This window comes from Symphalangus syndactylus, chromosome 7, assembly GCF_028878055.3.
Source record: "Symphalangus syndactylus isolate Jambi chromosome 7, NHGRI_mSymSyn1-v2.1_pri, whole genome shotgun sequence".
NCBI lineage: Eukaryota > Metazoa > Chordata > Mammalia > Primates > Hylobatidae > Symphalangus > Symphalangus syndactylus.
The window spans coordinates 63,713,181-63,727,043 of NC_072429.2; the positions used below are offsets into that span (position 1 = coordinate 63,713,181).

The 13,863-nt window shown below is 42.2% G+C and overlaps 1 protein-coding gene across 2 annotated transcripts in view; it reads left to right on the plus strand.

Annotated features, from left to right (window-relative positions):
• Window positions 1-1,590: 1,590 nt before the first annotated feature.
• The window catches only part of ATP6V1H (ATPase H+ transporting V1 subunit H), a 136,440-nt gene continuing 124,167 nt past the window's right edge, over window positions 1,591-13,863 (plus strand). Inside the window, exons 1-3 of one of the 2 annotated variants that reach the window (XM_055286414.2) lie at window positions 1,591-1,870; window positions 3,185-3,332; window positions 11,828-11,930. In XM_055286414.2, coding sequence (XP_055142389.1) covers window positions 3,220-3,332; window positions 11,828-11,930 — 216 coding nt within the window. In that variant the 5' untranslated portion in view covers window positions 1,591-1,870; window positions 3,185-3,219. The remainder of the gene's footprint in view (window positions 1,871-3,184; window positions 3,333-11,827; window positions 11,931-13,863) is intronic. The other variant, XM_055286416.2, reaches the window with a different exon arrangement.

Genomic DNA, 13,863 nt, shown 5'->3' on the forward strand with positions numbered 1-13,863 from the left:
GAATTTCTGTTGTTTATAACCCACCCAGTCTACAGCACTTTGTTACAGGAGCCTGAATGGACCAAGAAAAATCTCCAATAGAAGTGTTACAGAAATAATGTTAAGAGAGATAATGCCGGGAGTACCTGCCTCTTCTCTTCTCCCTTTTCCAGGCAAATTGTCTGGTAATGTTGTGATGCTCGGAGAACGCCAGCCCAGATGACCTGTGAAGCAGTCCCTTCTGCTCACTGCACTGTTCCTGATTTTTTTCCATATCTTTGTGCCTCCCGGAAAAGAGGAGAGCCTCCTGAAATCTGATGAGACTCGCTGCATCACGCCAGTCTGTGGCTGAGGTGATACAGAAAGGAAATGCGAAGATCAGGCCTCATTGCCAGCTTTGCTCAGTTACACAGAAAACATGCTCTGTTTCAGCTTTTGCGAGTTTATTAGTATACGATCGGTTTCTTTTTCTCTTTTATGAAAGTTTTCCCCCTTAGATTTGCTTTCAAAACAACAGACTTTCACTTCTGGCTAAAACAGAAATGAGTGACCTAGTACAATCTTTGACACTGTTATTATATATCTTTATTCATAATCAATGCATGATTTTGATTATTCTGACTTTAATCTTACCAGTAAAAATGTGTTGGTTATAAATCCCTTTCAATGAATTTTTTTTTTCGAGACGGAGTTTTGCTTTTTCTGCCCAGGCTGGAGTGCAATGGCGCCATCTCGGCTCACTGCAACCTCTGCCTCCTGGGTTCAAGTGATTCTCCTACCTCAGCCTCCCAAGTAGCTGGGATTACAGGCATGCGCCACCACACCCGGCTAATTTTTTGTATTTTTAGTAGAGATGGGGTTTCACCATGTTGGTCAGCTGGTCTCGAACTCCAGACCTCAGGTGGTCCACCTGCCTCAGCCTCCCAAAGTGCTAGGATTACAGGCGTGAGCCACCACGCCCGGCGTCTTTCATTGCTTTTTAAGGAAAACATGCTATCATATACACCTCACCTCCAGGGCAGTCCAGTCTTACTTTAAGGCAAAAACAGCTGCTGAGGCCTGGACTAGGGGAAAATTTGGGCTCCAGATGGGACTGTTGGATAAACCAGACGTCCTGTAAATGTGAATTTTAGATAAACAGCGAATAACTTTTTAGTATAAAAGTAAATACTGCAATGGAATTTATTTTTGCTAAATGTGCAACCCTAGGTCGAGAGATTTTCTGACCCACTTCTCAGCCCCAGTTTTCTATTTAAAATCAGAATAAGAACGCCTGCTTCATGGAGCTGTTAAGGAAATTAATTTGAAAGCGCGAAATCAAACTTTTCAAAAGAACAACGGTTAAAATAAGAGTTTTGGCCTCTGCTAGCTGCTTCCGGGCGGAGGTCCCCGGCCTCCCCTAGGCGATGCGCTAGGTCTGGGGGCGGCGGGTCTTAGCGTGCCCGCCACGCTCGCCGCCTCCCACTTGCCCTGGCTGGCTGGGGCCCGAGCCTTGCGTCGCTCCCGGGCCTAAGTTACGGACGCGGGGCTCCAGCTGCCCGCACAGAACAATCCCCGCCGCAGCGCCCGCCCCTCCCCTGGCTGCTTTGGACTCTCCCGGCTTCCGCTTTCCGCAGCAGTCACGTGCCTCCGATCACGTGATCGGCGCCTCTGTCATTCTACTGCGGCCGCCCTGGCTTCCTTCTACCTGTGCGGCCCTCAACATCTGCTTGGTGCGGGACCCGCTTCACTTTCGGCTCCCGGAGTCTCCCGCCACTGCTCAGACCTCCGGACCTGACAGGAGACGCCGACTTGGCTCTGACTTGGCGCCCCAGCCCGGCTGTGGCCCCGGCGCCCCGGACCACCCTCCCTGCCACTTTGGGTGTATTGTGGGGTCTCGAGGATTCGCGAGGTAAGGCCGCCCTCGGGTTGTTTGGTCTCAGGCCCCAGACCAGGTCAGGCGACTCTTGCAGTTTCTCCAGCTTACCTGGTGCGTGCTGATGTCTCGCCGCTTGGTCCTCTCCTGTCCTCCTTCGGCCCCTGGTTGCCAGATTGCTTTTCTTCCAGGCCTCAACCAGGTTTATTAAACGAAATTCTGGAGCCTTTCTCGCAGGGGGAAGAAACGTGAGGGGCGGGCAGGAGAGTGGAGGGGGCGGGGTAAAAAGTATACCTTCTACAGGACTGGGCCACGGCCCTGGATCGCTGGGGGTGCGAGTAGTTCAGGGACATAGGTAATTGTCCAGAGACACCTTGAGCTACCCCAGGACGGGCTGCTGGGGCTGAGCCTCCTTGGCTGCAGAGTTCCAGCCTGGCCCGGTTGAAGCCTGTTTTTTCCTGGGCCCTGTCGTTCCGCACTGCCCAGGGTTGTTTATACAGCAAATCTTCAGATACAGAGATTAAGTTCCAAATTGATTAAGATCATTGGAAACCCGGAATGTAATTTTGGGTAGGATTTTAACTTCTTTTTGGCCATGGCCATGAATTTATATTTTGCAAGTGGCACCTGTATTTTGCGTTGTGTTAAAATCAGTCGTTTGTATCTGGAAATTTAGGAGTGAGAATTAGATAGAATTCCGTTATTGTAGGTTCTTGTCGTCCGGCCAGACCTCCATTGTTGGCTTACCTAAATTGTAATAGGTATTTGTTCTAAAAATTTCTGTCCGAATTTTGATTTTGCTAATACTATGAATTTTGTTTGAAAAGGAAAGCACTGTCTTCTAAGAAATTACGTTCCCACTTTGTGTATTTTAATTTGAGTAATTTTCGAAAGGACTTAGAATTTTTAATGTGCCACTTCAAAATGATGCTTAGTAAATGTTTATAAGGTAACTAGCCTTATCCGTACCATTCATATTCTTATTGTTTCTTTATGAGAAAAGTTAACCACAATTGTATAAATTTACAATTTTTTCCATATTTATACCTATTCTATTTAATAATGATTTCTGATTTCAGTATATTAGGTGATTGCTTTAAAAATCTTACCGCAGTGTTAGTGCCAATAATGAAAAAAATTTTTCTAGAAAAGCAAAAGTGTAAAGAACTCTTTTATGGAGCAGTGGACAATATTTGAAATATAATGATACTTTCAGACTTAGGACATTTAATATTTGAGTTGAATGCCTGGAGAGATTAAAGTGATCATGATATTCATAATCATAATATTAATAGTTGTAAAAAAAAGAAACACCTAGTATTCTGTTTTTACCTTGCATCAAAATTGAAGATTTGTTGAAAGACATTCAAGATTACGAAGTTTAGATGACCAAAATGGATATCCGAGGTGCTGTGGATGCTGCTGTCCCAACCAATATTATTGCTGCCAAGGCTGCAGAAGTTCGTGCAAACAAAGTGAACTGGCAATCCTATCTTCAGTAAGTACCAGTTTGCTGTGAATCATGGACAGTCATATGCTTTTGCATCAGACTTTTTCATGGTCATGCTTCTATGAGAGAAATATGGGGAAAATACTGATAAATGTGGAAGAAACACTTCCTCCTCAGAATAATTAGCTGTCTTAGGGAGTTAAGTGTAGTGGGGTGGAAACAGCTTGGCGTCCTAGTGGGGAAGCAGAGCGGCTCATGGTACTTTTGACCTTCCCTGGCTGCCTGGGGAAGTACTTTTTGAATAAGTGGGAAACAGGAGGAATGTCCTTGGGCTAATGGAGGGAGGAAGGGGATGAGGGGCAAAACCTACTAGACTGATCTGATATGCCCTGGCAATCAGCATGGGGGCAGGTGGCCTTTTTAGAGTGGTGCATACGACCAATAAGAAGCATAGATGTTTGAGTTGAGAGACTTGGATTTGAGTTTTGGTTCTTGCTATTAGTTTGGTGACCTTAAGCAAATCACTTAACTTCTCCGAGGCTCAATAAAGTAAAATGTGAAATGGGGAGACATACCCCGCAGGCTTGTTGCTGAAATAATGTATTTAAAGTATTAGCATAGTAGAATACAAGCATTAGTATGTTGAATACAATAAATTTTAGTTCCCCCTTCTTTCTTGTGCATATTAATATTTAATGTGCTGATGTTTCAGTATTTTGTATTTATCTGTAAAGTGAGCATTCATGTATTCTTGACCATATTTTATTGACTTCATATTTATTTTAATATATTTATAACTGTGTTACCAAGGAATTCAGTTCAGATTTACATATGCATTTTGAAAAACAAATTGAGGAATCTGTAGTTTTATATTAGTGTTAATTTTATATTAGTATTAATAGTTTGTGTTGTTGTAGGAGGGATCTATAATGTACAAAAATGATCCTTTAATTTCTGTTAATTTAATCACTCATCAAACATTTATTGATTACCTGCCAAGTTTGAGGCATTTTTCCAGGCTTTGAGGCTACAAAAATTCCATATAGAGTACTATCCCTGAATGAACTAAAACTCTAGTAGGGAAGTCAGATGTATTAATAGATAATTTTAATTCACTATTTTTTTTTTTTCTTTTTGAGACGGAGTCTCACTCTGTTGCCCAGGCTGTAGTACAGTGGGGCGGTCTTGGCTCACTGCATCCTCTGCCTCCTGGGTTCAAGCAATTCTCCTTCCTCAGCCTTCCAAGTAGCTGGGATTACAGGCACCTGACACCTTGCCCACCTAATTTTTTTGTATTTTTATAGAGATGGGGTTTCACCATGTTGGCCAGGCTGGTCTCAAACTCCTGACCTCGTGATCTGCCCCTCTTGGTCTCCCAAAGTGCTGAGATTACAGGCATGAGCCACCGCACCCGGCTCTAATTTAGTATGTTAACTGTGGCAATAGAAAGATGCACAGGGTCTGGCAGGTGCACATAAAAAAGACAACTAATTCTACCCCCTGGAAATTTTCCTGAGGGGGCTGGTCCCTGAACTGAGTTTTTGAGGATGACGGGTATTTAGCCATGTGGCAAGTAGGAGCAGCCTTGGGAATAGAACAGATAGTGTGAGCAAAGGCAGGGAAGCAAAAACAGCACACTGGGTGGGAGTCGTACATGTTTTGGAGGCAGGCAATGCAGAGAGCTGAGGCTAGAGAGGCAGCCAGGGGCCGATCGTGAAGATGCTGTGTGTGGGTGTGTGGCTGGAAGGAGTTTGGACTTGATCCTACCAGTCAGTGCTTTTCAAGCTGATTTTTAAGCTGTGAAGCCCATGATTGATGTGAAGTTAGCATGTAAAACAGATGAAAATGATAGAATGGAGTTGGGAGTGTGTGTCCCAGAGCCTCTTTTTGAGACCATTCACCATTTTCCAAGGAGCTGTAGGTGTTGGAAACCAATGAATGTTGTAGCTGGGAGTTAGAAGACCGTATCTGCCTCTTGATTGAATTGTTCTACCAGCAGCATAAAGGGTGAGTCTGTAGGTGATAAGTCTAGAGGTAGAGAGAAGCTGTAGCAGTAACTAAGGTATTGGAATAGATAGAATTGGATAGATTTGAGAGAGTCTTAGTGATTGATTTGATGTGTGGGGGTGAAAGAGAAGTCTTGGATGACTTCTGGATTCCTACTTTAAGGAACTGGGTTATTGTGGGGCCACTGACTGAAGGACAGGAGGAGGGGAGACTTGCTGATGTTTTCTCTGTTCATCAGCTTTTGTATAATTGTTTAAATTCCTTGTGAAATTAGGATTCTGAGCTGTTTCCTAATTTCTTTAATCCAGAGTGCATTTAGACTAGAGGACAGGAAGTTTTATGTTTATAAAGCCTGGATCTGTTTATAGCCTGCATAGAATAATATTGTTGATCATAAAGCACTGGTGGACTGGCCAGAGCTCTGTCTAACATTGGCGTTTGGAATGTTTTTAGTTACATGGAGCATTTAAAATTGCTTTATTTCTATTCTTCGTTACCCATGGTCTATGACATGTTGTATTTTCTCGTTTTCCTGTATATCTGTCTTTTGTTCTGTTGTCCACCTCACAAATTTCTTTTGTAAAACCCCTCCACTCTGTAGGTCTGTGGGCAAGTGTTCACCAAATGTTAACTGTGGGCCTGTTGAGCCTGTTGATGTGTGGGCGCTAGTGGGTGTGAAATGTGTCTCTCATAAAAGAGCTTACAGGTTGTTGGGGGCTGGAACCAACACAGGAAGAATCAGTGAATCTTCTATCACATTCTATACTGAGATAATAAGACCTGTGGGAGCGTCGCCCAGTGTTGAGAGCCCAATATGCTTTTGTTCTTCACAAATTAATACGTTATTATGAAAATACAGTATTTGAAACATGTGTTTATATTTGATTAAGCTTTTTCTTAATAAATAGATGTACATAAATGAATGGATATGGCTGTGTTCTAGTCAAACTGGAATCTGGTAAAACTATACCTTGAGGATACGAGAATTATAAAATGCCATCCTTGCTCATGAGTTTAAATCTCATGAGGAAACAGACTTTTACCAAATTAAATAACAAATTGTGCTAAGTGTTAAGATAGAGAAATATATAAATATATAAAGTGTATATATATTTACAACAAGAGGAAATACACAACAAAAAGTGGGAGCAAATAAATGCTGGGAGTATTGGGTGAGTTTTCCCAGAACGCATAAAGACACTCACAGGAGGCCAGGCGCGGTGGCTCACGCCTGTAATCCCAGCCCTTTGCTTAAAGAGGCCGAGGTGGGTGGATCACCTGAGGTCAGGAGTTTGAGACCAGCCTGGCCAACATGGTGAAGCCTCCTCGTCTCTACTAAAAAATTAGCCATGTGTGGTGGCAGGTGCCTGTAATCCCAGCTACTTGGGAGGCTGAGGCAGGAGAATCACTTGAACCCAGGAGGCGGAGGTTGCAGTGAGCCTAGGTTGCACCACTGCACTCCAGCCTGGGCAATAGAGCAAGACTCTGACTCAAAAAAAAAAAAAAAAAGTAACAGGAGTTGTCCAGGCCGAGGAACACCTGGAGTTATCCAGGAAGGGAGGTCCAGGCAGGGAGCTGAGGCCTGGGAGGACATGCAGTGCTTGGGAGCTTCAGGTAGTTCAGTGTGGCTCTCTCTAGGCTTCTTCATTTACCAGCTTCGGAGGCCAAAAACCTTGGGGCCATCTTTGCTGCTTCCCTTTTGCTCACAGTCCACGTCCAGCCCATCAACACATTCTTCCAGCTGTACGTCCAAAAGATGCCTCGAATCTGAGTGCGACCCTGTGTCTGCGGCTCCTGCCTCGTGCGTGTTGTGTTCCCCTTGCATGTGCTCTGTTGTTATCGCCTGTTGCCTGCTGTCTGTCTCTGCTATCCTTGCTGCCTCAGTAGGAGCAATTCTTCACAGAACTGCAAGAGTGATTTCAAAAAAATACGAGTCTGATCATGCCCCCTCTCTCACAGCTCTCTAGCTCCTGCCTTCTTGATCTTTCTCACATAGCAAACCTCAGCTCCTTGGACCTGTGTGTCTGTCTCTCCGGAAGTTCCACCCTTAGATTCTTTGGCCACTTCATTCACTTCATTTGTGTGGCTGTATAGGCGATCTCACAAGCACCCTACCCAGATTGGTTTTTTTTTCATAGCATTTACAGCCTCAGCATTATAACATGTGTGTGTGTTTTCAAGATTATTTGTTTTTGTATTTGCGTATTTTCTGTTTTCCTCACTGGAGTGCAGGCTCAAAAGAGGGATCCCTATTTATTGCTGTGTCAACTGTTCTTACAGGTGCCTGGCATGTAGTAGGCTGCCAGTTAATATTAGTTGACTAAATTATGAATGGACTATTGTGCTTATCAGGAATTGGTGGAGATGAGTATTTGGAAAAGGAAGTAACATGCTTGGTAACTAACATCCTATTTAACATTATTTTCATAGAAATACAGTGACATAGGTTTTTCTATCCTATTCTCTCTTTTTTTTTTTTTGTGAGATGGAGTTTCACTCTTATCGCCCAGGCTGGAGTGCAATGGTGCATTCCTTTCTCACTGCAACCTCTGCCTCTCGGGTTCAAGTGATTCTCCTGCCTCAGCCTCCCGAGTAGCTGGGATTACAGGCACCTGCCACCTCACCCGGCTAATTTTTGTATTTTTAGTAGAGACAGAGTTTCACCATGTTGGCCAGGCTGATCTCGAACTCCTGACCTCAGGTGATCCACCCAGCTCGGTCTCCCAAAGTGCTGGGATTACAGGCATGAGCCACCATGCCCAGCTTCTATCCTATTCTCTTTTAAAGATGAGTAGATAACTGTTCAGAAAGGTTAAGTAACATGTGCATGATTATATAGGTTTTAATTAGTCAATTGATTTTAAATATTTTTACTGAATGCCTCTGCGTAAGTGCTAGGTAGAACTCACAGTCCAAGGGAATAATATGACCCCATATGTACTTGAGAAGGCCGCCTGGTAGTAGCTAAGAAGATGGTTTTGAAGAAGGTTGAACTGGAAGCAGGGAAATCCACAGATGGAAGGTTGTCCTAGTGCTGAGCTACTCCAGAGGCAGGGAAGTAGAGAGGAGAGTAGTTTTAAGGGGAAGATTGTTAGGTCTGGTGCTGGTGCCTGATTAGCTGTGGGTCATTCCCCGAACCTGCTGGATTATGGAAATGTCAAAGGAAGACCCAGAGAGAAAATAACTTAAACAAGGAAAGAAAAAGGTTAGGGAGTGGCTTGACAAATAAACAGTTATTTAAATGGAAAAGAAAGCTGCAAAATTATAAGGTTACCAAGTGTAGCCTTCATGGTATACCTTTTTCATGGTAGAAAAACCACCACCTTTTGACATGATTTGCTTCACAGAGGTTATGACATCCCTTTACATATCAGCATAGCAAAATTTAGGGGTAAAATTGTTTTTATCTAGGAAGTTCAGGTTTATGGGTGTGCTCAACATTTCATTTATTTTGGGGCCAGATCTAGACTGGATGACCTTGTTATCTTAGTCTACCCCAGGGTGCAGAGTGCGTTTTTTCCTGACTGGTATGCGAAGTGCTTAGCCAGAATGGAAAGTGGGCAAAGTGTCTGTTTTTGCTTCCAACTTCTAGCCTTTGGGATTAACAACCTCACTTCTGTGCCTGTAGGGTCTGGAGTGCCTCTGCCCTCTGTGGGAGGATATGAGTGGGGTCTAGGGGAGACCATGCCAGAGTTCAGCGCGGGGGGTGGAGTGAGAAAGGAAGAGAGCCTTTCATAGTAGCTGAGGCACAGGAGGCAGTGAAGATGAGTGACTTGAGTGGGATGAGAAGAATCCAGAAGCTAAGGAAGAGAGTGTCAAGATGTAGTCATAGTGTCACCTGCCTAAGAGAGATCTAGAAAGACAAACTTCTCCTTTGGGTTGGTAATTAAGAAATTGTTGAAAAAAATAAATGGGTGAGAATAGTTTAAAAATGTTAAAAAATGAGCGTGTGTGAAAACAAAGTTACAATGCTTAGAACAGTGTGAAACTGATGTAAGAAGACAGAACAGTGAATTACAAAGTCCAGAAGCAAATTTGAACTATACAAAACAATTTGGCATATAGCAGTAGTGTGTACAAAACCCAGAAGGGACACTGATGATTTTTGAATATGTAATAATCAAGATCTTTTTTGGAAGAAGGTGGGGTTAAGGGTAGAAGTAGTAGGACGTATGCAAGTTCAGGTCCCTCCTCTTGGGGAGGGGACAGTTCTGAGTGCCTCACCTTCCCAGGCTCTCCTGTGGGCTTAGGGAAAGCTGTCCTGGGTTCTTTGCTTGAATCCTGCTGGGCTTTTTTGCTTCAGTGTCCTGTGCCCTCCATGCTATCCCTGACCTCTCCTGGGAGCTCTTCTTTCATAAGTCACTTGTACATCAGTCTTCATCTCAGGGCCCAGCTCTGGGAGCCTGACCCAAGGCAGCTCTCAAAGTGGGCCATCCTTCTATAACTATGCTTCTTTTTTTTTTTTTTGAGACAGGGTCTCACTCTGTCATCCAAACTGGAGTGCAGTGACGCAATTTCAGCTCACTGCAACTTTTACCTCCTGGGTTCAAGTGATCCTCCTGCCTCAGTCTCCCAAGTAGCTGGGACTACAGGAGTGTGCCACCACACCCAACTTATTTTGTTGTTTTATTTTTTGTAGAGATGGGGATCTCACTGTGTTGCCCAGGCTTGTCTTAAACTCCTGTGCTCAAGGGGTCCCCCCATCTTGGCCTCTCGAAGTGCTGGGATTACAGGCATGAGCCACTGCACCTAACCTAACTGTGCATAGTGGGAACCTGCTTTACATTCAGTGTTTCTCTGAGTGGGTTTTGAGAACACCAATCCCTCAACATATTTGGGGTCAGGGGAGGAAGGACAATTTTTTAAACTACTGAGTTAAAAACTATATTGGGGCCGGGTGCGGTGGCTCATGCCTGTAATCCCAGCACTTTGGGAGGCTGAGGCAGGTGTATCACGAGATCAGGAGTTTGAGAGCAGCCCGGCCAATATGGTGAAACCTCGTTTCTACTAAAAATAAAAAAATCAGCTGGGCATGGTGGCATAGGCCTGTAGTCCCAGCTACTCGGGAGGCTGAGGCAGGAGAATGGCTTGAACCCAGGAGGCAGAGGTTGCATTGAGCTGAGATCGCATCACTGCACTCCAGCCTGGCAACAGAGTGAGACTTTGTCTCAAAAACAAACAAACAAACAAAAAATCAAAAAAACTATATTGGTGTTGTTTGAGCAGGAAAATAGATTACAAAAATTTTTAATTTTACACTTGCTTTTACCCATGTTCTAATGTACAGCAAGTGCTTTTTCTTATATTTTTTCGTGTAATCTGCATAACCGCCTAGTGGACTAGGGCAGGTAGTATCATAGTTGCCATTTTACTGGTGTGAACAGTGGTCAGATGAATAGTGACTTGCTAAGCTTTCACACCTGGAACTGGAACTCTTCCCCATATTGACTCAAATGCTCTGCTTTTCCTACCATACTGGTGGCTTAAAGGAGTTGACTTGAATGAATCCTGAAGTGCCCAGAGTCTTACAGGGGGCTAGCAAGACTGTTCTGCTGACACATCATTTAGACAAGGAAGGGTCTGTATTTAGAGATTAGGATGGGGGTTTGCTATGGTATGTTTGAGTCCCTGAGGAGTGGAGAAGTTGGGAAGGTTGAGCTGTGTTTCTTCTACCTCCAGAGATAGTCTTACCATTTTCAAATTCAGCATCATCACCACTGGGGAAAGTGACAGTGGGATATCATCTTCACCGGGGATGACAGGGAAGATGACAGGAACATGATGCTGAATTTGAAAATGGTAAGACTATCTCTGGAGGTAGAAGACAGTGGAGATTATTGGGAGGGAGGGAAGATGGGACTCTCGATTGAATCTTTCACAGGAAGGAGTTTGGAAATCAAAAGCAAGATTTCAGTGATTGAGTGCTGGGGAGGAGCCTTGAAGGGCAAAGAGCCAGTGATGAAGCGACCCCTGGAAGAGATGGAGGAAAACAGGAGAGTGTGGGGTCAGGATGGAGAGTTATTTTCCAGAGAGGAGGAAAATGAGTTTTTTTTTTTTTTTTTTTTTTTCTGTCTGGAGGGAAAGAATATACTAGAGAAAAATGGTCGTAGAAATTCGTATAAAATGGCTTTGGACTTGATAAATTAGATAGCCGTGTGAATTGTTTGGCTTGAGAGGGGGAATAAAGGTGAGACACTGGGTAATGCTGAGAGGTGACATTTTACTGAGTGCCTACTATTTGCCACATGCTACTAACCACCTTATGTGAATGTAATTTTATCCTCAGTACAGCCCATTAGAGGCAATGTGATTATTGTTCGCATTTTGCAGATAAATTAACTCAGGTTCCAGGGAGTTCACACTGTCTTATTTGTGGTGAAACTAAGCGTTGAATCCAGGTCTGTCTGATGCCAGGGCCCTTGCGTCAGCCCTTGTGGTTTGCTGCCAAGGAGAGAAGAGAAAGACTGAAAATTCCTCTATCACTTGCTTACATATTCAGCTCTTACTGAACAAAACATCTTATTCTTACTTTCTAGGGGACAGATGATTTCTGCTGAAGATTGTGAGTTTATTCAGAGGTTTGAAATGAAACGAAGCCCTGAAGAGAAGCAAGAGATGCTTCAAACTGAAGGCAGCCAGGTGATCAATAAACATTATATAATGAACACTTCCCCGTGTCATCCAAAAGTTTAGAAAAATCTTAGTGATTATAAGTGACTTCCAGTTTTCTTGCAAATTTGGAAAAAAACGTTATATTGAGTATGTTTGCCTTCATCCTTTTCTGTATTTCTGAATATTTTCTTAGAATATAAACCTAGAAGACAAATTTCTGGAAAAGAAATTACTGTTTCAGAGTATGTTAAATTTTAAAAGTTGCTTAACTTTTCTTTTTTTAAGAGAATTTTTTCCACTTGGTATTCTTGCTAGTAATGTTTGAAATACCTAATATAATTGAAAATCTTTGAATTTGCTAAGTTAAAAGGGATATCACTTTGATGACATGGGATTACATTATTTTCCTGTTGATTTATTAAGTATTTATATGTCCTTTGAAAATTTTTTTGGCGGAGGCATTCTTTTTATTTTAATCTATAAGGTTTTGTTACTTTTTGATAAACAGTTTTTTACATACAAAATCTATTACTGTTTGCCATATTTATAGCAAACATAGTTTCCTTTTTTACTATTTATCTTTGAAGTGTTGTGGAGTTTTTTCATATACAGTGGTTTAAAATGTTTAGTTACATATGTTGATGTTTTACCTTCTTTCGTGGTAAGTTTATTGTAGAAAAATAAAATACCATTAAGCAAAAGAAAAAAGTTATTCTACCTAATATTTCTCTGTTCAAGGTGACTTGTAACACTTAGCATATACCTCTCTAGATATTTTTCTGTGCGTAAAATAACTTATACACTTATCTCTACAAATGTGAACTTTTTACAAAATGGGGTGTTATGTACATATCTTTGTTCTTTTCATTTAACTATTCTTCCCTTCCCTACCATGCCTGTAAAGATATTTCTGTGGTATTTAAAATAATTAATTTATTATTATTTCCCATTTATGGAAAGTTCCATTGTGTAATTTTCCATTTAATGGATGAACCATAATGATCTAAACTAATTCTATACTGTTGCATATTTTGGCTACTTCCTTTTTTTTCTGTTTTGAGGCGAACAGTTAGTAATCTCCTCATAATTAATTCGAGAAGTGCAATTATCTGGCTGGGTGCAGTGGATCACACTTGTAATCCCAGCACTTTGGGAGACTGAGGCGGGCAGATCACTTGAGGTCAGGAGTTCGAGACCAGCCTGACCAAATGGTAAAACTTCGTCTCTACTAAAAAAAAAAAAAAAAAAAAAAAAAGAGCGTAATTATTGATTAAACTATTTGAGCATGTGAGAGTTTTGATATGATGAAAATACCCTCTTGATAGATTGTACCAGTTTGCAGATCCTGTCAGCAGTATATGAGAGGGCCCATGCCCCTGCTCCAGCACCCCCTCTGGGCCTAACCATTCATCTTTTGGTCATTTTGATAGGTGAAAGATAGTATCTTAATGTAATAGTGTTACACATTTTCAGATGGTTTTGGGCACCTTTTGTATCCATATTGATTGCTTCTATACTGTCATGCACTGACTACATAAAGATGTTTTGGTAAGTGTTGGACTGTGTATGCAACAGCGGTCTTGTAAGATTATACTGCCATGTTTTTACTGCACGTTTTCTATGTTTATGTTTAGACACACACATCCTTACTATTGTGTTACAGTTGCCTATAGTATTCAGTATAGTTACATACTGTACAGGTGTGGAGCCATAGGTTCTACCATATAGCCTAGGTATGTTGTAGGCACTACCATCTGGGTTTGTGTAAGTACACTCTAGGATGTTCACACAAAAAGGAAATTGCCTAATGATGAATTTCTCAGAACTTTCCCCATTGTTAAGCGACACATGGCTGTATGTTTTTTATTTACTTTTCTATGGAAGTGTTTATAATCTTATTGATTTGTCAGTTTCCTTTATGTTTTAATTATACCAGCTTTGTGCATACCGTATTTCCTCA